This window comes from Lycorma delicatula, chromosome 1 (genome assembly GCF_047948215.1).
Source record: "Lycorma delicatula isolate Av1 chromosome 1, ASM4794821v1, whole genome shotgun sequence".
NCBI lineage: Eukaryota > Metazoa > Arthropoda > Insecta > Hemiptera > Fulgoridae > Lycorma > Lycorma delicatula.
In genome coordinates this window covers 388,053,711-388,080,704 of record NC_134455.1, presented here as the reverse complement: position 1 = coordinate 388,080,704, position 26,994 = coordinate 388,053,711, and the positions used below count along the sequence as shown (strand labels likewise).

At 32.4% G+C, this 26,994-nt stretch overlaps 1 protein-coding gene across 1 annotated transcript in view; it reads right to left on the bottom strand.

Moving 5' to 3' along the window:
• Window positions 1–26,994, bottom strand: part of LOC142317988 (uncharacterized) — a 71,496-nt gene that overhangs the window by 21,786 nt on the left and 22,716 nt on the right. Inside the window, exons 3-4 of the mRNA XM_075354523.1 lie at window positions 6,267–6,392; window positions 4,232–4,339 (exon numbers count right to left, since the gene is read on the bottom strand). Of these exons, the coding sequence (XP_075210638.1) occupies window positions 4,232–4,339; window positions 6,267–6,347 (189 nt within the window). The 5' untranslated portion in view covers window positions 6,348–6,392. The remainder of the gene's footprint in view (window positions 1–4,231; window positions 4,340–6,266; window positions 6,393–26,994) is intronic.

The window sequence follows — 26,994 nt, the reverse complement described above, 5'->3', positions numbered from 1 at the left end:
ATGCAAATAAGTAAATACTTAGTAAATCAGATAGATCAATATCTGCAAAATAGGTTCATAGAGGTCAAAACCCTAGAAAGGAAAGCCATATTTCAGGTATTCGGAGGGGTTCCGCAGGGATTTGTCCTTGGCCCAACCTTATGGAATGTTTTCTATGAAAAAATCTTCAGGCTGAACTACCCCGAAGGGGTATCGATAGTAGGATACGCGGATGATATCGCAATATTAGTAGAAGACAGAGATATTAATGAACTGGAGAACAAGGCAAACCAAGCACTAAGAACAATAGATGAATGGATGGAGGATAACAAATTAGAAATAGCTCCTAATAAATCCTGTTGCCTGGTCCTCTCGGGTAGAAGACCATTAAGAAGTGTGAATCTAAATATCAGAGGACAGAGAATCGATGAAGTAAAAGAAACAAAATACTTGGGGGTACTTCTGGACAAAAGTTTACGGTTCAGCAAGCATATCGATATGATTTGTGGGAGAGTTAGTCCTGCTGTAAAGGGATTAAGAGGATTATTTCAAAACCATGGCTCACCTAAAATGGTTATTCGAAGATTGATAACCGCGGCTATCACTTCGGCGGTACTGTATGCGGCTCCCATATGGGGGGCGGCAATGAACATACAGCGAAATAAAAAGAAGTTGAGAAGTGTCCATAGACTGGCATTGTTGCTAGTTACTGTACGGTATCGTATTACGCACTGTGCGTACTGACCGGGGTCCTACACATAGACCTTCAGATAAAAGCCAGAACCCTCAGACACAGCGGTATGTCGAAAGAAGAGATGGAAGGGATTATAGAACAAGAATGGCAAGAAGAGCGGGCAGGGTCCAGAGTGGGAGAATGGACCAGACGCCTAATCCCTAATATTAAAACCTGGAATAACAATAGACTCGGAGATGTCAATTTTTACATGACACAATTACTGTCGGGGCACGGCTCTTTCGGTCAGTATCTGTATAGGATGGGAAAAGAGCCACCCCGCAGTGCATCTATTGTCCAGACAACGACGATGCCGAACATACGTTGTTCATATGTCCAAGATGGGCCGTTAACAGAGGTCAAATAGTAATTAATGGTCTTACACCAGAAAAATCTCATAAACCGGTTGGGGTACAACAATGAGAACCGGGAATGGTTCCGCAGGTTCGCCGGGGAGGTCCTGCGGACCAAAGAGGATGAAGACAGAAGAACAGGAGTATAAACAGTAGGGTAGGGCGGACAGTCACTCCATGGAGGGCCTGTACGCCTTGGTGTGCGGGTACCTGAGAAGGGGGTGAACTCCAGGGGAGTTTGAGTTTGGGTTAAAATAAAAGACCAAGTCCCGGTCGGCGGGGTCGTTCCTGCGGGAGCCTAGGCTCTTTGTGGGGTCAGCGCTGTCGATTAGAGGCCAAAGGCGTAAAAACCGAGTCCCGGTTCCCTGCTGAGGCGCTGGGGGCCGGACCTTGGCTCTAAAGCGAGGGATTAGAGGCAGGCAATGTAAAACAAAAGATCCGAGACCGGGGAGGCCAACCTGCCGTGCCGGACGTATAGCCGGCGGGTGGGGGACGCCTCCTTTGAGAGTAAAAGGACACTCTCCCCGACTGAGTATACTTAACTGGATATCCGATCGGGGAGAGTAGGAAAAAAAAAAAAAAGGAGGTGGAAGAATCCAAAAGGACATTAGAGCTATATTTTGATCCCAGAAGTAGCTGCTGTATTGGTCAATAGACCAAGGGTCATTTGGGTTCTACGTCTGCAGGATTGGAAGGAGGTGTACAGATCAATGTCAGTATTGTGAAGAAACTAACACATTGGAGCACATCTTTTTCATGTGTCCCAGGTGGAAGGAAGAACTGGCATGTGATGGTTTAGACTCGCTTGGGGGTCATGCAGTTGATGCTCTTGTTCGGTGAGAGTTGGACCATGTGTTCACAGTGGTTTCTGGTGGAGCGCTCCACCAGAAACTACTAAAGGAAGAACATGAGGTGAGCAGCAAAGATGTCAGTTGAGGGTAGTGCTGGGCACCAGTCTTTGGGGGCAGGTGACAGGTGTGCCTCGACACTGCCATCAGCAATGGCTCCCATGAAATGCATTCCTGCCATCTAAGGCTAGCATAGCTGTGTGGAGAAGAATCTACGTGTATAGTAAATATTGAGTTGTAAATATCATGTGAATGTGGTGTGTAAATATTTTCATGAATGTGAGGTGTACCTGTGATGCACGTAGTGCTGAATTTGAGCCTTTACAGCAGTTCCAGTACCACATTGCCTGAGGGAATGGGCTTTTAGCGAGTCCACTGCAGTAGGCGGTGAACATCACACCCAGTATGTACAGGCTACTGAGCGTTTGGTTTAGGCATGTTTTCCCACTTCCGATGTAAAACAAAAAAAAAACACTATTTTCTATTTTATTATGTACTTATGATTTTGCATTCATGGGTCTCATGCCTGTCTATTAAATTAAATATAAATAAATAATATTAAAAATTTACCACATGCAAAAATTTAAAAACTTACCAAATACAATTGCCCAGCCTTTGCTTGAGAATAAAAATGGAAAATTAGGCCTTAACAACAAAGACAATTGCAAAAATATACGAAGTACTTCAAAAAATTATTAAACTGCCATGAACCAGCAGTAAGATTTCATTTCCAAAATCCAACATGAACTAATAATGCAGACACCACCCGTCTGCACAGATTACAGTGACAGGCCTTAACTGTCCATTTCACGACTCTAACAACATGACATCTATTACATTGATTGTGTCTAGCGGGTCAGTTACTGCTGCACACTTCTCATACTAAGCGGCCGATATGATGTTATACCATCAGGTAGTTTACCTAGTTTGATTGGTTTCAGCTATTTTCCATACATCGAGAAAATATTCAATGTTGAGAATGGATGTACAGTAATAATAATTATAATAGCTGAACAAGAACTTTACGATGAGTGAAGTTAGCATTGTAGATAATTTATGAATTAGATAGTATGCAAACAATGAAGATATTGGATTTTAAAGTTTAATGATAAGAAAATTAGAATTTATTTTGCAAAAACAGCAAAATTTATTTGTTCTGAATGAATACATAAAAATGTTAAAAACATCTATTCATATGTTAAAATCAGCTCCTAGGTTGTGTATGAGATTTTTCACTGATTTTCTTATTTCTGCATGCCAGCAATCTTTTAATTTTTTTCAAATTAAAAATCTTTTTGGGTGAAATTAAAATTAATTTAATATATATTCTTAGAATTAAGCTTCACTTTAACAAAGCAGTACTTGCTGATAATACTTCCTATCTCTATCTATACTATTATATAAAGAGGCAGAGGGTTTTCGTTTGTTTGGGATAAACAAAAAAACTCCTTAATCACTTTCAACCAAATTTTTACCCACATTTCTCAGCATAACTGAGAAGGTTTTTAGATATGTTTTCAATCTCAAAAAAAAAAAATGGGTATATATCTGTAGTAGTGGAGATTTTCCGGTTGAAGCACAATCTTTAATGAACTGTGAGTCATCACTGTGTGAGGTGAGGTTGAACTGAATGCATCATATCAGTCGACTGAAAATATTTTTGAGTAATATTAAATTTTGAACAATTTCTTTCTGTTTAACAATAATGACCTTCCCTTGGGGTATGCATGTGAGGCTAGAGTGGTAAGGTATACGAACACCTCATGGGAGGCTAGCCCAATCATTACTATTAACTTGTAACAAACAGGGTGCCCCTGGGGCACTTTTTTGGAGGTGTAATGTGGTGCTCTTATATCAGAAAACAATCATCCGTTTTGAAAATTCAAACTGGGAATATATATATATAGTTTGTCTGTTTGCTCATGCATCATGTGAGACGAAGCTGACTGACTGATTACTTTCAAATTTCAGAATACATATGTGTTACCCTAGAGAAGGTTTTAAGCCATTAACCGAGGCCCTAGCTCCCTTGAACATTCAGATAGAAAAATATTCATTATTTCTTCACTCCCAAGATGGGTGAAGTTGTGAATTAAAGAAATTCATTTAGGAAAAGATAGATTTATTCTTCTACTTCATTACTGAATATTTCTGCCGCCATTGCAAAGAAATAAGTTATGAATTATCCGCCGTCAAAGGCATGTGTACTTTGGTTACCATAGTTCCTATTACCTGTATTTAATAATTTAGTTTCTTTTTCAGGTTTCTGACCAATCTCATTATGTATGTTACAATATCCAATAATTTTAAATACTTACATGACCTGGATAAAATTCCTCCTCTTCTTCTGCCTTTACAGTGTGTACATCATTAATTTTAAGATTAATCCGAGGTGGAATGTCATCATTTAATGAGATCTCAGATTCCTATAAAAATAAGATGAACAAAAACCTTACAAAAATGTTGAAATTAATTAATATTCAATAAAATATCTTTTTTTATTCTGACAAACTTAATTATACCATTGTAAATTCGTCTATTATCAAGATATACAGTCATCATAAAATAGATTAAAGAAAAACAAAATATAAGATAAAAATTGATGCGATCAAAGTCTATATTAGCTGTTTATAGAAAACACATGAAATAATGTTACGGTAAATACTTAAAAATAAAAAATCACAAAAAGATAATCCACAATCCAGAGAGCGCTATAGAAAACTATTTTGAGCATATATTTAAATACATTTTGATCAGAATGCAGATAAAAAGTGTTTTTTTAATAATTATTAATTATTTAATTAATTTTAAATAAATTGGTGGGAAGATTTTTCATATGATTCAGCAATTCAGAAGGACATTAAGGCTCTTCTTCCTGTAAGTTGAAGTTATGAAAAGACAGTACTGGTGTCTGGTTATGTTTCTAAATTTCCCTTTAATTTTACTAAATTATAAACGTAAACCCTATAAAATTTCTTATAATGATGTTTTATTAGCTGTCAATAACACACAGGAAATTTTCGAAATTGAAGATTTAAAATGACTAGAGGAGATTATAGAAGTCGAAAATCTCTGAAAAAGAAGCCATTACACAGTCCATACACAGTAAAGTGGCTAATCTATCAATTAACTAAACACCTGCAGCAGAAAATTAATATCACTGAATGCTAAAATAAGGCACTACTGAACAGTCATTTGATCAGAAGCTCTATGTCTGACTGAACATCTGACAACTTCTAATAGACAAATGAATGAACAATATTAAAAAAAAAGGTCTTTCAGCCCATCAAAGACAGAAAAGAAGACACAATAATGAACATGGAGAAAATATTAGATTTAATCAGAAAAAGAAAAATCACCTTTTATGGTCAACAATAACAGAAAAATACATCAAAGAATATTTAATATGACAATTGCAAAATATTTCAGGTTTCCAGGGGAAAAAACTGTAGAAGAAATATTTCTTACCTGGACAGAAGAAAAAAGTATTGACTATCTTGTTAAAAAATTCAGAGATGTATATACACCAGAAAACATTTTAGCAGAGGCTAAATTTCAGTCACTTTATTAGAATAAAAAGAGCACACTTTGATATTAAGACATTTCAGAGCCAGAAACTGGATATATTTAAATAAAAATTGATAGCATAGATAGGGGCAGGCACACAAATTGTAAAAACTCCTAATCATGGCTACACCACTAATATTGTCATTACTCTTTTTGAAACTAGTAACCAACCAGTGAACAATAAAGGTACCCCACGAACGTCCACTTAAATGAGGATGATATGTAGGACATGTAAACAATGTGTAGTCTTGTACACTCAGGCGTAACATTCCTGTGACATATGGTTTAGATTTTAATTGACTATAAAAGCAAGTAAATTTTTGACTAGGATTTGAACATTACAACCTTTTGACTTCAAAAATCAGCTGTTACAGCAGTGTTAATTAACTGCCTATTTGCAACTCAACAAATATTAGTAACAAAATATATATATACCAACCTTTGTAAAAGTGATTATAAAAGCAAATGTCTATATAGTACCATATTACTACCCTATATAGTACCATATGGTACTATAGTAGACATGGTACCAAGTACCATGTCTATATAGTACCATATTACTATCTCTTTTTTCTTACACTGTACATTGTATTTTCATTTTTCAAATTTCTTTTTAATTTAACTGAAACACATTTACTTTTTATTTTTTTTTTACTTATTGTATTACCCATTAAATATAGAATCACACAACCTTTCTTAAATTACCCCTTTCAATTATCCAAATTTGGCCTTGAAATGTCCATCTGGATAATTGGTGTGCCACTGTATATAAAATCGAACACTTACCACTTCGTTTTCAACTTTTAAATTTTCTGGTTTAACTAAGTTAAACTCCTCAATTGTTAGAGATCTGTTTTGATTATTCATAATTTCAAGCAGTTCCTCCTCTTTCAGTTGTACTGAATCTATTTTCTGTAATAAAAAACAATAAATAAATACTACAAAGTAAATATGTTTATGATTTATTGTACAATTTATAAAAGTAAAATAAATTGTATATGTAATTCGCTTATCATACACAAACAGCGCAGCAACAGTTAAATTATTATTAGTATTAGGTGACTTTACTGTGCCAGGTTTTGTATGGAAAACCTAAGAAATGTTTCTTTTGCTAAATGTTGCCATACAAATCTAAATATTAAAAATGCTGTTACTCACCCTATAAATGGGTGTTGAAAACAACACTACTTTACAAGATGATGTTGTTTTTTACAAATTGTAAGCTTCTGCAATCAAATAATTTGTTAAACTGTTCGAGTAATTCTAATGATTTAGTTTTTCTAATCTTACTGACAGTAGTGTTAATATTGCTTACGGTGAAATTTTTTATCATGATAAATATAATTTATCACGATCATCAGAGATAATGTTACCTAAGATTTTGAAATCTAATTTTATTTCTCATAAATACTTAACAGATTATAAAAATATTCATCTTATAATAGTCAGAATTTACTAAATAAGAATATATGATTACATTTTCTCATAAAAATTGATTGTAAACAATATTAATTTTTTTTATCGCAATATAAGCATGAAGCTAGTGAATGGAACATGGAAATGTCACTTTATAGTGTATGAAAAATGTCACACCTAAGCAGATATTGATATTGATCATGAATATAAATTTATTAATAAGAAGAGAGTTCTATAAGCTACAAAAACAATATAAATCTACTTTAAAATTAAATAAAAATGAAATTCATACAGTGATAAAGAGGAAAAAATAATGCTGAAGTGGCAAGATACGACATATTTTCTGTTTGACAACGAAATTCAAATTAGACTGTGTAGAAGTAGTATGGAAAGGAAAGAAGGCGATGGTTCCAAATGTTGTCAAAGGGTTATTAAATATATATATATATATAAATGCTGTAATTGTATATGTTGAAGCCAAAATGAGAAGTTAATAATTCGCACTGTACTAAAATAACAACTGATTTACCTTCTAAATCTGTAATAAATTTTTGAACTTCAAAATTGTTTAAATTTGTTCAAAATTTGTTGTATTAAATAATTTAGAACTGAAAATATAAATGTAAATTTTTAAATTAAATATGATAATTAAAGTAAACAATACCTCAGTTGACCAGGCCGTTTAATTTCTAGTAGTATTGCAAATTATTTCTTATTATAATTATCGGAAGGCTGTTATTATTAGGGTTTGGGCCATAATTCCAACATTAACTGTTTAAAGTTCGTTATCGAATGTAATTCTGAAGGGTATACGAAACAAAAAAGATACTACAGGGGTTTTAACTCGTTTTATTTCTATCGCGATTTTTCCGTCCTTCCAATTTTCATTGCTCATAAATAATAAAAAAAAGCGTTGATGATAACTGATTTTCACCATTATTTCCGCAAAACATTACATTAAAATCACGTATCGTTTCCTATTTAAAAAAAGAAATTGATTCAATATGACGGATCCAAGACAGCTGACAAAATATTTCAAACTCATCATTACTACGAAGATCCATCTTTATTTCTACTTTCTAATATTCCACCACGGTTTCAAAATAAAAACTAGTTTCCAAACTTATATTTACTCCGTATGGAAATGTCATCAGGCTAAGGAAAATAAAAACCGTTGAAGATAGAAAAGGAACGTAAACTAAACACTATGTATGCTTGCAAAACTTATGTTACAAACTTCTTTCATTATCTCTGTTGCAAATAACATTTTTCTACGCTTCACTTTGTGTAATACTGAACGTATTTTAATGTATTAACCTAATTCTCGCGTAGATCTGTATTCCCGTTTGACAGAACGACCTTTAAATAACGGGATTATTTTCATACCGGATTTAGAATTGCACGAAAAAAGTAACCGTAGTTAAATTGTCTGTATGGAATGGCCTCTGATTTTCATTAAATCTGATACATAATCTAGCTTTATTTAAGACGTAAGTTACGAGTTATAAAACAAATTTGTCGTCAGAAACCCCTTTCACCCTAATTAAATCCCTCATAATTCACATAGTACCCGCACACAATATTTCGTTATTTCGCACTACACGCGTGTAATACACAGGTAAACGTGAAAGATAAAAATTTAAGAATGTCGACCGATATTTCTCTAGTGAATGTAGACACATACCAAATACCTCGGGTTAAACATTTAAATATTTACTAACATTATGATACATTCGGAATTTCACCGGTATATGTCGACAAACACAAATAAGCGGTGGCGGGGATTGAAACGATAACTAAAAATTAAAATAGAAAATTACCCGATAGCGATCTCTAAGGTTAACAGATTTCGAAATATCCTGGTAAAAAAAAGGCTGTACTAAAAAAAGTAATAACCTACACTCGCTTAGCTCGCTAACCTGGTTTAATTAACGTTAAATATAATTGTTGCAATTAAAAACGGTTGGTTTGTATGTAGTTGGGGAGATCCAACTCGGTGTGGAACTACCGCAAAATAGAATTAGATTTAAGGGACAAAATTTGTTTTTCGCCTGAAAAAAGCAATAAAATAGTTCCGAGAACCGTATCTGCAGTATTTATTCGGAAATCTGGTATGAAATTCAATAAATTGGGGTAAAACCCTGTATTTTTGGTAAGACCTACGATAACTTTGATAAATGAATAATAAACCGGTAAAACTTTTAAAGCATTGTATTCTGAAGAAGAAAAGAAACATTGTTGTTAGATGAATCGAACAAAGAAAAACCTTTTCACTTCTCTTTCACCAGTCGTAAATCGGAAACAAAGAATTTCAGGCATATTTTTATATTACATTTCTCCGTTATTTGCACGTGTAGAAAAGTTTATAATAGATCCGGCAGAACAATATGTACACTCTTTGAAAATAACAAGCGATTTTTACGGGGCTATTATCCTTTATATAACGGTACGGAATTTAATAGCAGTATAACTAAAAATTAAAGCAGGTATACAAAATAAAATATATTTTACAAACACAAATCCCACCGCCTACGTGAAAGATTTCGTTAATAAAATATACAGTTATTGCTTAGCATTTATTCTGTTACAAATTAACACAGTTTAAAATATTTTACGGTCATAACCCAAATCCATCATTAGAAGCAGATATACAGCTTGTACGAACGTGTAAAGGAAACTAATGAAAAAAAAACGAAATTTAAAATTCAACTAAAAACTAAATATAAATAAAGATTTACTGGATGTCCCACCTGACGTTTATATAATATAAAGACTGTCCAAAAACGAAGTAAAGCAAAAAAATAAATACGATAAAGGAAAAGTTAATTCGCTGAAAAACAGCAGAAATAGAAGCACGACAACAAGTAAAATACATTTAACGACCCCGAAAGGTTAAACCAAATACAACAGAAAAATCCTCCGATACAGAAAATAATCTGCATTTAAATTCTCTTGCAGAACCTTCGTATTCGTAAAAGAAATCCATCTCGAGCAGCTGAAATAAGAGATATAACTATTAATTCGGAAACGTCTCGACAGAATTAGATTTAACCAAATTAGAGGCCTCCTACCGTACATTTTTTCATTATAACAGATTTGGTATTAAATCGTTTATAAAATCTGAATAATATTTACGAATACGTATTAAATTCTTTTCATTATATCCGATCGTATAATGTAAGTGAAAATTGTCGTAAGTATAGACGGAAGTAATTGTTTTAAAATTATTAATCGTATGAAAACGTTAAGTACGAGATAAAAGAGGTATTGTTAACGGTCTCGCTTCGACTGTTGAATTCTTTACTAGCAATTTAGATGCATACGGTTGAGAAAAATATGAAAAATTGTTATAACATTTTATTGAGAATTCTGAAGTGCCTGACCGCAATCGAACCCGGGACCTTCGGATAAAAGGGCGAGATGCTACCACTCGCGCCACGGAGGCCGGTAACCGTCGCTTAATATTCACGCATTTTTTTTTACTAGAGGGTTTTTTATTTACGAATTTTGATAATAATATAACATAATTCCAAGTCTAACCTGAAATCGAACCCAGAATTATTTACCGTACAAAAAGAACGGAATTCTGACGAACTTCAGACGCAACGTCACCCTCACTGTTTTAAAAATATGTACGAGTAAGAGATTCCTCCATTCTTTAATTACGCAACAAACTTCGAAACTTAACAAAATATTTTTTTATCGCGGGTTCATTATTTTGATTTCATCGACCGATAAAATGTACGATATGAGTATTTTTTTCACAGAAAATTTACTCCGTTGGAAATTGTTAGGTCAATTGATACCCTTAACTAACAGCCGACACGTATAATACGTATTACAATTAAAAGAGGACATAATTTTTTACTACTACCGTACTGGTTGACAAAAAAGATGTACATTTCATTTTACATTCTCAGATTAAATGTATCGCGTAACCGACTTATATCCGAAACGTGTTGGTTCCAAATGCCGTTAATTTTTTACGTACGAAAATATTTATCTACTTAACCGTCATATTATTAAAAAATAATTTAAGTTTGGGCATGAGCCTTTAGGCGTTAAACGAAAAAATAAATATCGAACTTGGATATTGTAAAAAAAAGAAATGCGTTAAGACAGTTTAACCAAGTCGGTTTTCCGTTTCTTATACATTCCCGTAAGAAATTTTATTATGTCGCATTCTTTTACAGATTGAATATTTTTCAAAAATGTTACCTCGCAGCTTACGTAAACGCATCGATTAAAGAAAAAGTAATCGAACCGTTACATACAGGTAAAATAAAATAAAAATACTAAACGACAATCGAAGTCGCCTGAATTTCCATCCGGTTGGCTTTATTCACGTATAAAAAACGGAAACGTTAAATATTCAAACTATTTATATTTAACAAGACCTGCTTGCAACAGATCGAGTAAGAAGACGCCATGCACCGGGCTCCGTAAAAAAAAAATACTATCGATGGCGACGGATCATAATTTTGAAAGTTTGATTCGCTTTTTGTAAAACGCCTAAAAAAATTTTAGACTTTCAAATTACTTTCCTATAATCTGAATTGTTTATAATGGAACAGCCTGGGGGTGTAAATGCAGGAAAACGTTTTTGCGAGAGCTAATTGAACGGCAGTCGATCGACCGGTTGTTCTAATAAGCATTTATCCAACACCGTATGTCGTTTTCAATTTTGAAATTATCGCTAACATCTAAGAATTTTATTACGACCAAAATAACGAATGAAATCATTTTATATATATAAAAATAAAAAATACGGTGCCAAGCTTTCTGTTAAAAAATTTAATTTCATTACTTTACTTGTTGAAAAGATATTTAAATCGCCATAACCAAAATCACGATTAAATATTTCTATCAAAATTTATAACTTTGAAATCAATATCTACGTTACGTTCAGTCGATTATCCGGTTCTTAATAGTAATTTTAAGGGAATTATGTATATATAGGAATATTTTTATTTTAACGTTTTAAGAAATAGTTCATTTTTAGCACGCGATAGAATGGAGGCGCATTTTAATTACTAGCGTATTTTATTCGACTTTGGTGGTTTTCACCTTTCTATTAAAAAAAAAAAATACATTTATTTTAACAATAAATTTGAAGTAACTTTCAGTTATAATAAATTCTTACGCGATACAGTGCGATAAATAGCTAAAAAAATGAACACAAGCTGGGAATCGAACCGAAATCCCGGTGATGAAATTACTTACGTTTTTAATTTATAACTCCTGGGCGATCGTTTACTTACGCGTTATTTAGATGACTTACGGGCTGTTGAAGACGACAAACTTACGCCTGAAATCGAGTTATACACGGTATGAAAGATAGGAATACTAGAACGAAGTAAATAAGGAGAATAGTTAAATATAACATTTACTTTGCAAATAAAAATTATTGAAAAATCAATTTCTCTTAAATAGAGTAATGAAGATTACAATTAATTTCGACTTAATATTAAGGACAATCCTCATACTCAAATTAGCCGAAGCTAAAATAGAAGCTATTCACTGTTAACGAAAAAATTGATAATATCCAGTCAAGAGAATTAAAAGAAAAGGAGCCGCTAATTACCTTTCAAGTGAAACACTTTATTCTTATTTATATAGTTTAAAAAAAAACAATACTTTCAACGTATAAATAAATAAATTTTGTAAATGTCCAGAGAAAAAATTCATAATAACAATTTCAATGTTAAGCTTTAAATTAAGCTATCCGAACAAAAAAAAGTAAAACCTAAGAATGTTCAAGTACACCTATAAAAAAAAATCCTAACCACCTCAAAAACCCAATTAAGCCACCTGAAACAAAATACTCTACAAGTAATCGATCTAAAATAACAAAATTAAAAAAAAAACCAGAAGAATAAAAACCCAAAAACCATATATAAATCAAACCAAAGTAAAAATATAAAGAACTCACTACATCCAAAAACAAACAAAAAATAAATAAATATAAAAAATTAACCTAAAATCAAAAGGCAAAACAAAAAAAAAATTTAAAAAGGGAAATATTCAGATATAAACTATAAGAAAAATTAATATAAGGGAAAAAAAGAATTATTAGAAAACAAATAATAAATTAAACGTAAATTATAAATAAAAGTAACCCCCCCCCCTCCTAAAAAAAATAACTAAATTTTTTTTTTAAATCTGAAATAAAAACCCTTGAATAAAACCCAGAAAAAAAGGAAATCCACATAAACAAACTAAAGAAACAAAAAATGCTTAACTAAGCCTCCTATAAATCGGATATCTTGACTACCTAAAAAACAATGAATAAAAATAATACCGGAACACAAAAAAAGTAACGATTTAAACACAGCGTGAATTAATAAATGAATAAAACAAAGAGATGAAGACCCAAGAGAAAGAATAAAAAATATAAATCCCAACCGTCTAAGAGTAGAAAAAGCAATAATCTTCCTCAAATCATTTTCTAAACGAGCGGCACAAGTATCGCAAAAATAAATAAAATAATTAAATCGAATAATTAAATAAACACCAGAAGTCACCAAAGTAGAAGAACGAACTAAAGGGGTAGGAGCTGCCGTCGCCGAAGGCAACCAAACACAAAAGGGGAACCGAGCGCTTTTAGTAAAAGAAGCAAATAAAACCAAATTAATAAAATCACCGTCAAAAAATATAATGAAAAGAACCAAAATTAATAAATAAACCGATACACAAAATTAAAAATACATCGCCCGCACGATTTATTGATAAAGTAATAAGACCAGAACATAAAGAAACTCTATTTTGATAATAAATAACTAAACAATAAAAAATTAACCCGAGACCATCTCAGCCTAATAATAAACAAATAAAATCAGGTATTAAAATAAAAAAACCGTACTTAGAATAAATAAATCAAACCAAATAATAAAACCGAACTAAATTTAAATTACCAAGACTATAAAATAAAACACAACTTCTAATTAAAAATACAAGACATTCAATCAAAAAAAAACATAGAAAAAGAATTTAAAAAAAACCACTCAAAAAAAAAACGAAATCATATTCAAAAAAATAAATACCAAAGAAAAAAAAGATTGTAACAGAAAAACATAGCCTATCCTCAAAAAGATCTTTGACATCGCAAATCAAAATTTTAAATTAAAAAAAAACAAATCAAATATTATATAAAAAAATAAGGAAACAATGAAGAAGCAAAACATAAAATTCACGAACATAACAAGAACTAATTAAAATTAAATCGCCGGAATAAAGACCGTGCTGAGTTAAAGAAAAAATTATTACTTTATAACAAGCAGGAAAAATAAAATCTTCATCTTAAAATAGAAATAATTAAACTATTCTCAGAAAATAAATTCAATCTAGGAGGACAAGAAGACGCAAAACAAAAATTTAAAAAAAACTAAGTAAAGGTAAATAATTAAGCAATCCCTTAACGAGAAAGAATCTTCGTCTTCCCGATCGATCAAAAAAAGACCCGAAGAAACAAAAGCACAAGCGACCGTAAAAGACGATGAACCGAGTAATCCCAAACCAGTTATAGTAAATAACCAGACTTATGTGACAAACAGACGAATAAGCAACAAGAACCTTTAAATCTCTTTGAATTATACAAAATATTCTAACGACCAAATAAACAAATACTAACAAAAAAATAACCGTAATTAAATAAAAAACAATAAATATAACCTAATCGACGAATAAACCCATACCCCCCCCCCCCGAACTTTAATATTACACCGGTTAAAATTATAGAACCTGAAGTAGGGGCCTCTACATGAGCCCGTAAATACCCCGACTAAACCTAAAGCCAAAACAAAGAATTCAAAATAGATAAAAATAATCTTAAAAGCTAACAATTTAAAGCATCAAAATTAGAACTTAAAGCTACTCCTAACCTTAAATCAATATAATTTAAAAAAACAAAGGTTCAAAATATAAGAAAATAAACTTAAAAGCTAACAATTTAAAGCATCAAAACCAGACCGTAAAGCTACCCCTTATGCTAATTCAATACAAAAAAAAAATCAAGAATCCAAAATAGATGAAAATAAACTCGGAAAACTTAATAAAATATTCTCAATTTAAATCCAAAAGATTAACTCTTATAATAATAAATTTGTTTTTAAGAAACCAAATATAAATATTTAAATAAGCGCGTGTAATTATCTTATTAAACTGAAACTTAAAATTAAAGTTAAACCATGAGGGTTTTTTTTGTATAAAAAAAAATTGGTAAGAATTGACTCAACGCCTAGACTCAAACCAAAACCGTCATGTTAGTAGGTTGTTTGATCCAGCAAAACGTGATTTTTTTGTGCCTCGTAATAAATTTTAAAACAGAAAAATTCAATTAAAAAAATTAACGGTAAATATTTTTTTTAAATGTTACGAAGAAAATTTAAACACGGTGAATAATTATTTATTTTTTAAAATTAATGAGTGTAAATTCGGGCTATTAACATTTTTAATTTAATAAATTATTTGAATACATACATAGAAAGAGAAAACATCTGCAATTATCGTTTCAAAAATTGTAAAAAAAAATTAAAAAAGTAATTACTCACCTTAATCAGTAATATCTCGACAAAAAGAAGTAAACTGGATGAAGTTCCCTCGAGTCAGTAACAGTCTTACAAATTGAATCTACGAACACACGTACTACACTTTCCCGTGAACTAATACAGGACAACTGCGGGACACACATATTTCTCTGTCACCCCCCACTATGGCAACGAATGCCACGACATCTTTACCGTTACTTTTAAACAACAAAATTATTCCATTAAAATTTTTTTCGCTTATACGTTGTCCATCCATCAAACGTCCTCTAATACCAAATAAGTTATTTTCAATCTTGCGGAACTTATAATTACATTAAATATTAACGAAAATAAATTTCCATTTTAACGATGCACGAAAGAGTTATAACAAAATTTACGCTTATTTAATTAACCTATTACGTAATCAAGCTCAACATACAATACATGTAAATGCAGACCCGCACGCGCGCGCACATAAAATCTTGTTATTAAGTATTATTATATTTGTTTAAATATCAAATCAGGGATTAAAAAGAAATAAAATTAATTTTTTTTTTAGATGCAATACGACCTCCACGCTATTAGAGAAGCAGCTGTTTACCTGCTACAATAAAACTGTGCCGCTAAAACTGAAATTACACGCTTATAAAACCCAGATACTGCAGGAAATGAAACCCGATGATTGTGTAAAACGTTACGATTTCGCCGTTGAAATGTCGGACAGAATAAGTGAAAACGAATCGTTTTTAGACGATATAATTTTTACAGACGAAGCTACATTCCACGCGAACGGATGCGTTAACAGACACGATTCACGAATACGGGGCTCTGAAAACCCACACGCAATTATCGAGAAAAAAAGCGATTCCCCTAAAGTTAATGTTTGGTGTGGTGCGATGAAAAATCGTGTAACAGGGCCTTTCTTCTTTGCCGAAAAAACAATTAATGGAGTCGCGTATCTTTACGTGTTAACCGATTATCGCTTTCCTCAGCCGGATGGACTCGAAAACATTCATAGACTTCATTTCCAACAAGATGGTACTCCCCACACTTCAATGCGTCGGTCACGGACGCTTTGAACGAAAAATTTGGAGATCGATGGATAGGCCGGCGAGGACCCGGACTTTGGCCTCCAAGGAGTCCAGACCTGACACCTTGCGATTTTTTTCTTGTGGACATCAAAAGCGTTGTTTATTTACAAAAAAATCGCGACTTAAACCGCTTAAAAAACAGGATTAATGAAGCGATGACAATCGTTAACGAAGAAATGTTTGGAGAGAAGTCGAGTATCGTTTGGACATTTGTCGAGCGACTAAGGGCGCACATATTGAAATTTATTAATTATGTAAAAAAATGTTTGAGACGACAAATTTGAAAAATAAAAAACATAAAACTGTAAATAATTCTGTTTTAATTTCAACCGTGTTAAAAACCGCACCGTTCTTTTATGATAACCCTGTATTTGTAATATTATTACTGGAATAAATTTGAATTTGAAATCGAGTATACGAATTATATATGTTATTCTCCAACGTTTGATGTGGCGATTAATCAGATTCACCACATTCAGATATTCTGATTGTGAAAGTTGAATAAAAATATTTTTATAAAAAAATTGAATAGCAAACCATCTGACCGATCATTTGTTTGTTATTGTTCATCCATTCAGATAACAAAATCTGTATGTCTTGATTGACCCTTTCGATTTATAAAATGCTGAAAATTTGATTAATTTTTTTAATAAATGCGGTCAATTTGATTAATCTCCTCCGATGTTAGAGAATAATATACTTAATCTGAAAAGTTAACGTTAATCGGACGAGATTAGCAAACGTAGGTTATGTCTGGCTAAAATTGAACTTCCATTTTTGCCAGGATTTCTCGTAATCTATGAGTGATATTTTTTTAATTTCTCGTTATCGTTTCGATCCCTCCCAGAGCTTATCTGTGTTGTCACATGCATCGGGAAAGGTCCAAATATGCAAATATTTCGGTCTTTCACCGACGTATTTGGTACGTGTCGATCTTCATCGAAGAAAATCCATATTTGTCACATATTGATCTTCCACCGTAAGGGTACATTAATCGCTAACTAAAATTTTGTTTCGTATAAATTTAGTTGAGAATAAGTTCATTTGTTTAAAGTAGAGTCGAGCAGAAATCCTGAAGTGTGAATCAATCAAATAAATTACGGTACATTTCAATCGACTTACTAATAAACTAAATTCAAATTTCATTTAAACCGAACTTTTTACTCCGCAAATAATGAATATTGTACATTTACCAAAACCCGCATCTTAATCTAAACCTAAATTAATTTAACCTTAAGTGAATCTAATTTCATTATAAACTTAATTTCATCGAAACTAATCGATTTAGTCCCAAAATAAAGTATATTACACTTACACAACATCGAAATTTTGGTGAGGGTGCCGGGTAACTTGCAAGAGACAAACGTCGATGAAAGGCGTTTTCGATGAATAATTTTAATAGTAACGAAAAACTTTGGTTATACATAAAGTATATTCCAAATTTCATCAAAATCAGAGGCGAGTCCATAACTTGTATAATTACAAAGTTGTTATTAAATGTAGACGTGAAATATACAGGAACCAGAGATAGATTTAAATTTTGCATCTATTTCATAAATAGTGAAATTTTCCTATAACGAAATCTGTAAGCGCACCTTTTAAATTAGAATATTTAATTAATAATACGTCTCACAAAATTTAACAGTACAAACGCAAAGGGGAGCTGCTACATTACCTTCAACTTTCCCGCCTAGGTAGCGCTACAGCTCTAGAAGGGAAAGTAATATAATCGGTCCGGTTTCGGCATATGCGGTTTTTACCGGATCTTCATGTTTTGACCCCTAAGGAACCCAAAAAACTTTTTCCGGATGTTAATGCTCATATAAACATGCGTTCAGTGTCGGCATATAAATCACTTTATACCTCCAGACCTACCGGACCGATTTTTTACCAAATTTCGTCCGATTACTTTTACATCTGAGACATTAAATTTTCAACTTAAAAGGTCAAGGGGATGAGGCTGTATAGCAAGGTCACCCTCAGTATCTCCAGATTTCACCTAATTAAGGTCATATTTTTCTTTGACACCTTTGTTAACGATTAAGAAAACAATATTTGCAGAAAATCTTTTTTTTTTAAATCGCATCCCCACCACAAAAAAGTTCTAAACTACTCCTATGTTGAGACGTCGCAGGCGAGTGGTAGAATTAAATAACTGAATAATATTTAAAGTTTAAAAAGTAATTCGGTCTGGCGGGGTATCTAAATCGAACGCCAGATCGACTCGGTACCTGGTACGTTAAGCCTTGTGGATACACCAGTCTGCCGATCGTACAGGAGAAATTTGTTCAATGTAAGTTATGAAATTACCATTGGTTTATAATATCTAATTTTATTATTATATTTAAATAAGATGATAAATATATTAAATTAAGTTTGCTTGTTTGTTTGTGTGTGTGTGTGTGTGTGTGTGTGTGTGTACGCGCATCAGAAACTACTCAGATGTAAGACTTTCCCGGAACGCGGCTTTAGCCGCGTGACAGGAAAGTCCTACAAAAGCTGATCATGCTGACATGTGTACACACACATGAATACATGTATGCTATTAAAACATTTTTTTTTTAATAATGCTGAAACGTTTTCACATTATTAATGCAATTGCTCAAATCAATGAAAATAAAAACTCAAATCCTAATAGGTGACTAGATATCGACTAGAAAATCTGACTAATATGAACTAGATCGGTATTAATTTCATTTTTGCTGCAGTGAAAAAAAAATTTCATCGATAAAAATCGAGTGCTTTATTTGACGAGAATTTTGAAGTTGTTTTTTCATAAAAATAAGAAGAATCTTATTATTAATAGACGACTAGTACTAGACTATCTACTAGACATTATTATATCGTCTAAAATTTCACAGAATTTAACGAATAAACTGAAAACAAAAAAAAAACAGATGATATCAAAACTCCCAAAACAATAAAATTGTTAAGGTTTCGGCGAAACTTTGCCGTCGGTTGAAAACATCGAAAATCAAAATTCAACAAATTAAATATTTATAGTTCTTCAAAAAGAAATTGTCCGAATCAAAAAAGTACAAAAATGTACGAAAGGAGACATAATATTCCTTATGTATTTTTCCTACTTCATTTTCTCAAACCCAAAAATATACACCGTTAAATTTTTTCTTCTTCGCGCTCTACTAATATTGTAACTAAATTATAGAACTTTTTTTGTATAAAACAAATACACGATATCATCGAAAAATAATTGGAGATAAACAATTTTTTATATACTTGTATATATACTTAAAAACACAAATCACGTAATAAATAATTCCTCAAATTTTCTCGAACATTTTGATTGAAAATTCAAAAACCTTGCCGGCCCGATTTCATACCTTTAATAACGAATTCGATCGAAAGTTCAATATTTTACGCTTAACATTATTATTTACCGTTCTATGTAAATGCATTAATCGAATTGAATTTACGTTTTTGTTTGCGCCTCTTTCCCTCACTAATCGTTTGAATTCGTACAAGATAATGAAAAGAATGGGGTTCGTACTTATTTACCGGTTTGCAACCGGCATCCATAATCTGCATTTAAAAAATATAATACAACAATAATAGTTTAGTTATAATATTAGGAGAGCGGATATTTATTTAAAGGACTAAAAAACAAATACCGTACGATTTTTAGCATTTACTTTCTGTTATTAATCTGTCGTACAAGTATTAAAAAACTTTTTTGATAAGGCATTTATCTGTGCAAATGTTCTTGACGAGGAAAGAACTAATATACTTAATTAATTTTAATATAAAACATATTTTTACAGCGATTGTAAATCGTCCGGTAATTAATGCTCGCATTGACAAATAGCTAAATCAATATATAAAATGAAAAAATATATATATTTTAGAGGGAAAAAATAAAGAAATGATTACGTAGTTTTTTTTTAACAATTCAAATGGGAGTGAAAATATCTTTGAAGGAAAATTTTAGATGGAAATGGTATAAATAATATTTATTACAAAGAATACGTCCGGTTTAAGTAGATTAGCAAAGATATAAAACAGCTGTAAACTAGCGTAATAAAAAAAACCGTTAAAAAAAGAAGTGAAACCGAACTGATCTAAGACAAAGCATTCGACATAAATGCAATAATAAATCATCTCTTATTTGTAGACAAAATGACAGCCGTCCAATAAATTATTTAAAAAAAAAAAGACGGATTGAAATTCCGTATCTTTTGTACATGTGTAATACGTTTTAATATATATGTATGTATGTATGTATGTGTGTGTGTGTGTGTGTATATATATATACATATATATCTGTGTAGAGAGAAAGGAAGAGTGATTGAGCGAGTAGAAACGATTTATTATGAGTTACTAACAAATCTGTTCACTTCTTAACCCTCTTGGTTTTTTGTATATGTGATCTAATTGTGCGCCATTATGTCTCAATACATACACACGTACGCGACTGTAGAAACTAAGAAAAGATCTATTTTAATACTAGATTATCTATACGAATATTGTGTTATAAATGTTCTAGATTAAATATTTACACATTTTTTGTATTTCCAAGCGTACGACGTCGAAGGGACACGATGGTTTTTAAAATATTAAAAGCGGGTAATTTTTATTAATTTACTATTATTATTTGTAATTAATAATTTTTATTACATTTGATGGAGGAAATAGAAACGGATAAAAACCCGTACTGCCGGGTTCATTGTGTACTCGATCGTTTGTCATTTTATTCAAAATAAAATGCTTAATACATTTTTTAATAGGTAAAGATGTTTAATTTTTTTTATTTTGTAAAATAAAAATTTAGATTTTCCAAATTTAATTAATGTAAGTTTACCCGTTTCTGAGAAATAATTTTTTTTTGTTGAAAATCACAAAGTAGCGTCCAGAAGGAAAACAAAATAATTAACCTCGGTTCTACATATATTGACATCTTTTCGTTTGTTCCCGATAACCGCAAAAACTACTGAACCAGCCATTACGAAATTTTAATTGTAGTTTTCTTATGAAACCTGGAAGGTTACCAACCGCAGTTTAAATAATCAATCTCACTACTATGTAAATCATAAAACAAATAGCTTATAAATAAAAATCGATAACTTCCTTTAACAAAATTTAATGCGTTGTTTATATTAATATCGACTTCTTCAGACAGTAATTATGTGATTTACTAAATCACCTCATAAAAGTTTACAAGTTTTTCAGCCGGAAGAAACTGAGAATATCACGAAATATTGACTAACCAGGTCGGAGAAATATCCCTATTTATATATTTCAACCCCCCGTTTTGGGGAGGAGAAACGAAAAAGTACTAGAAATTTATACGTTTAACAGCGAAGAAGAAATTTTTGGAACAAATGTTTCCTTCACTTGTTAAATATAATGTTTTACACCGATCGTATTTACTCGTAAATAATGTTTTGAAATATTTTTTTAAGAGCGGAACAGAAACAACGGAAATATAAATGTACATAGGCAAAATTTAAGAACAACCGATAACTTCTTGTTGTAATCGACAACGGAATCTTTTAGAGAAGGTTTTGCTGTTACCTAGCCCCAAATTATTTAATTAATTGCCAAATTTCATTAAAAAAAAAATAAATCAAAAGATTCTTAAGTAAATTAAAGGTGTTACTTGTAAAGGAGATATTTAAAGGTGCACGAACGGGGAGAAAATGTTTTTGAAGTAATTCAGTAAATAATATTTATTGGTGATTAAGTGGTTTTTTCTACAGCGTTTGTAAAGTTTCTGATGAATAAAACGGATACAGCGGTTATTATTGATGTATATCAATAGATTTTTATTTACTTACGATGAATTTTTTGTCGGCCTAATTTAATTTTTATTAATCGACACAAAGATTAGACGCGTAATAACTTCTTGCCGGTATCCCTTTTGAATAACTTAAAATTATATTACGCTGGAATGAATCTTTGTTAAATTTATGAATAATAATTAAATTTTTCTCCCTTTGTAAAGCTGTAAGGACAAAAGAAATCGCGGAAGAAATTAATAAACGTTGAATAGTTTTATACAAACTACTTTGTATTTTTTGTTGTATCATCCGAATACATATTTAAATCAAATATATACTGAAAAAGGATATATAATTTTATAACCGAGAAGAGACCTTTACAGTCACCACGGTTTTTATTGCATTTGATTATTTTCAATTGCGATTACAGTAAATTACAGAATATTTTAGATTTTTAAATAGTTTTATAATCTATACAGTATTTCTTGTGACAATGAACACATTTAAAACATACGAGGCAAAAGAAGCATCATTCAGAATCACTTTTTCTGATAGTAATGATGTTCACTACATCCGCGATCATAGTGAGAACGGAGAGAATATGCGATTAGTAGAGCTGAATATCACCTGCGTTTTAGTTCAACGCAGATATACGGCACTGTATTCAGCTTAACGAAGGAATCGTTCATTCCTGACGTTTCCTAGATAAACCCGGTATGTTTTGTTTGTTGTTCTTGAGAATGGATTTAAATTTATCGGTTGTGGCTTGTGAACGGTATGAGGCTGTTTTAATACTTTCCATTATGACAAATATAAAGGCGGCTTTCGATGTTACAATCGGGTAGGAAAAACCGACAGAATGAGGAGGAAGAAAAATTAAGTACGTTAAATTTGTATCGCAAGATAAATTCACTTTCTTTGAAAACCGCAATGTAACAAAAAAAACTATTTCTCGTTTGACGGCTTATCGATGCTTAACTCCTAGACGTAATCCGCTACTTAATGACTTCTCCCACCACGCAGTTATTTGAGGGAAGTATGTTAGGTTGTAATTTGTGAACGGTCGCAAACGATCGGAAGAATTAGTAAAGCGGTGGAGATTTACGAAGCGAAAGTAGGGAAAAGGAAGTACAATTGAGGTCGTATTATTAAAGGAAGCCGGGTGTTCGGTGGAATAAAGCGTGACGCGAAAAAAAGTTTTTTAGTTCCTGTCCAGATTGGAGGCCGCGAGACTTTGTCGCCTACAATAAAGAAATGCATTTTCCCAGGTACAACCGACATAAGGGACTGCTGACAGACGTACAACTCTCTTCAGTTTGAAGGTTTTAATCGTGTGACTGTTAATCGGTTATAATTTCGTTGATACAGACGCGCGCGCGCGACACATTGAACGGTTCTGGCGTGAAGTTAAGGGGAAAATACCTAGATTTGGAAACACGAAACACCACCTGATTGGACAGTTGGCGGAGTTTATGTTTAAGCGGTAGTATTCGGTCTAAAAAGAACGCGTACATCATATGCTTCGCGCTATAGGTTTATGTTTACAGCGGCGAATCATCGGATATAGAATCTGTTACCGATCTTGACGACTTTTAACATAAGTAACCTATACGTTATACATAATACCTATAATATATATTCTTGCGCGCCCAGTTAAGGATTAAAAGAAATTCGATTATATATATAATAAGCAGAAATGTCCCGCCAGATATAGGTATTGCAAATGGAACAACTATTCAAGGCAGATGAGATGAATCTACGACGAGTGAATGCTGCTGGATGCTAAAAAGAGAAGACTACACCGAACACAAAAAAATAAGAAAAAAGAAATTAAGATAAGCGTAAACATCTGGAAATAAAGGTATTAATTGTAATTATTATTTTTTTTATTCTATTATTTAAGAAAATTCTCAATATTTTAAAGGGTCATAACTAAACATCGGTTTTTCTGAATGAAAAACCGTTTCATTTTAAGATTCAGCATAACAATACCTTCTCATTCACATACTTTTATCTCGGTTCCAAATTATTGTTTTTATTTTTTTTGTCGACCTGTATTACCTCAGAGTATTACCATCAGTGTATTATTATTATTATTATTATGCTTTTACGGCCAACATGGGACCACTTAAGTCAATTTTAGTTGGATCTTTTCTGAGAAAAGCGTGTTATTTTACTCTTTCGAGCTGCCCAGTATTTCTTCATCCGTAAACACCCTCTTCGTTGTATTTTGTCGTTTGTCTGTCTTTTGTTTAAATCTAATGCTTTTATCTTTTAGCTTTGTAATTTTTCCAGTTTTATTCTGTAGGTCGGTCAGGGAAATTCCCAATTCTTTCATATCTTCTCTAATTTCTTTGATCCATCCTACTTCTAGCTTTTAGAACCAGAGCTTTTCAATGATATTTCTTGACAGTCTTGTTTCCGGTGTCCTTATGAGATGACCGAAGAAAGAGATTCTTTTTTTCCGCATAGTATCAGTAACAGGCTCTATTTCTCGATACACCACCTCATTTGGCACAATCCACCATCGCCTTCTTTTTGGTGTTTTTTATCGATACACGTTCTGACAATTCTCCTCTCTATTTTCAGAATTTTTTCAATTCGGTTTTTCTGAGTGATTTTGAAAAGGGTCTCGCTTCCGTAGGTGACTTCTGGCTGTACTACAGTTTTATAATGTTTAAGTTTTGTTTTAGCAGAAAGGCATTTTTTGTTATATGTTGACCGAGTTAATTTTTGGGATTTAATCATTTTATTTGTCCTGTTTTGCCATGTCACTTTTTCATTTAAATTATAAGTTATTATTTCCCCTAGATATTTAAATTGTTTTACTATTTTAATTTTCTGATCGTTTACCGTAATGCGCTCTATTACCAGAGGATCTATGGCCATTAGTTCAGTTTTTTCGAAAGAGATATGAAGCCCTATCTTTTGTGCTAGGTTTTGAAGGCTCATGATTTGTGTTTTGGCTTCTTGAATATTATTTGCTAAAAGAGCGAGGTCATCTGCAAATCCTAGGCGATTTAGTGTGATGGAGTTTTTCTTAGTACCCATTTTTATATTTTTGGGATTTATTTCATACCATTTTCTCATGACAAATTCGAGGGCGCAGTTAAAAAGGAGTGGTGAGAGGCCGTCTCCTTGCCTCAACCCAGTTTTTATGTAGAAGGGTTGAGAGAGTTCACCTCTGAATTTCACTCTGGACTGGGTATCGGTTAAAGTTAATTTTATCATGTTTACGAGTTTAGGGTGAAGGCCCAGGTTTCTCAGAATATTCAGCATGGATGGTCGGTGTATACAATCATAGGCCCTTTTAAAGTCGACGAAGGTGATTATTAGTTGTTTTTTTCCGTCTTTTATATAAGTCCATCATAAGTTTTAGGGATATTATTTGCTCCGGGCAACCTCTCCATGGCCTAAATCCCCCTTGGTATTCCCCAAGACGTGTATTATTAATAGATAATATTATTTCTATAGTATATCAGATTATAACTATAATCTGTCTTAATCATTATTATTATTATACGATTATAAACAGTATAAAACATTTATAGTACGAAAGACAACAATCAGAACTGTTTTCTCTGAATGTAATGATTTTTAATATTCGGGTAACATTTGCGGGGAATAGAGTGATAGCGATGAACCGTACTGGTCAGTAGGGTTCATTAACAGCTGTAATTCAGTGTATCGAATCGATAACCGATGTTATAAGTATCTTCTTCCGAGTACAGGAGATAATAGGAAACCGCTTCGTTTCTCAACTTTCTTAGTAAATCCGATGACACGAATGATTTCTATCTTCGATAACGGTAATGGCGTTCCCATTAATATTCAAAGAATATTAATGGGAACTGAAAAATGCTGGCGGTCTTTCTCGGATCCAAGCGGCTACAGCCTCCTTCAACTCTTGGTCGGTGGTGAAATGATTACCTCTGAGATCCCTCTTGAGATGAGGGAAGAAGTGAAAATCTCACCGAGACAAATCCGGCGAGTATGGCGGATGCGGAACGGGCTCAAACTTCAGCTTGCGGAGAGCCATCAGAGCCGTCGTGCACAGATTTTACGGTAACCCAGTCGCTCGATAATATGACCTACTCGTTCTTTAGATACGCTTAACTGAATAGCGATGCGTTGCAGGGTGATTCGCCGGTCGCTTTGAAGCAAATCGTTCACCCGCTTTCGATGTTTCTCGTCGGTCACAGAAATCGATCGTCCGCTGCATGTTACGTCCTCAAATTTCGATTTTGCCAGCTTTCCATTCGCGAAATTTCAACGCCCACCTATTCCCATTACTCCTGTCGACAGTTTCGCTACCGTAAATCTCTTTTAAACGATGAAAAATATTCGTCGGATTCACACGTTCTGTTGTTAAAAATTCCATCGATACGCGCTGTTTTAAACAGAGGTTATTGATGTTCGCCGTACTCGATCCGTTTTAACTGCTACTGAAAACAAACGGTTAAAGGATTTCAACGCATTATCGCAAGTTTGTAAGGGAGATTTTAGCTATCGTGTGCCGCCTGGCAATACTTGATAATACCTTTTGTCTCCGTGTAACACACCGGTGTGAAAAATTTATCGACCGAGCCTCGTAAATAAGAAACAGGATAAAAATTTAATTTTTCATTTATCGTAGTATATTCGTAGAATTTAATTATTTTTCCTTTGTTCTCTGTCATACCAAAAAGACGCGTCCTGGTAAAATTAAAATCTGATAAACACATTCTTTCCTTTTATTAAAAATTAA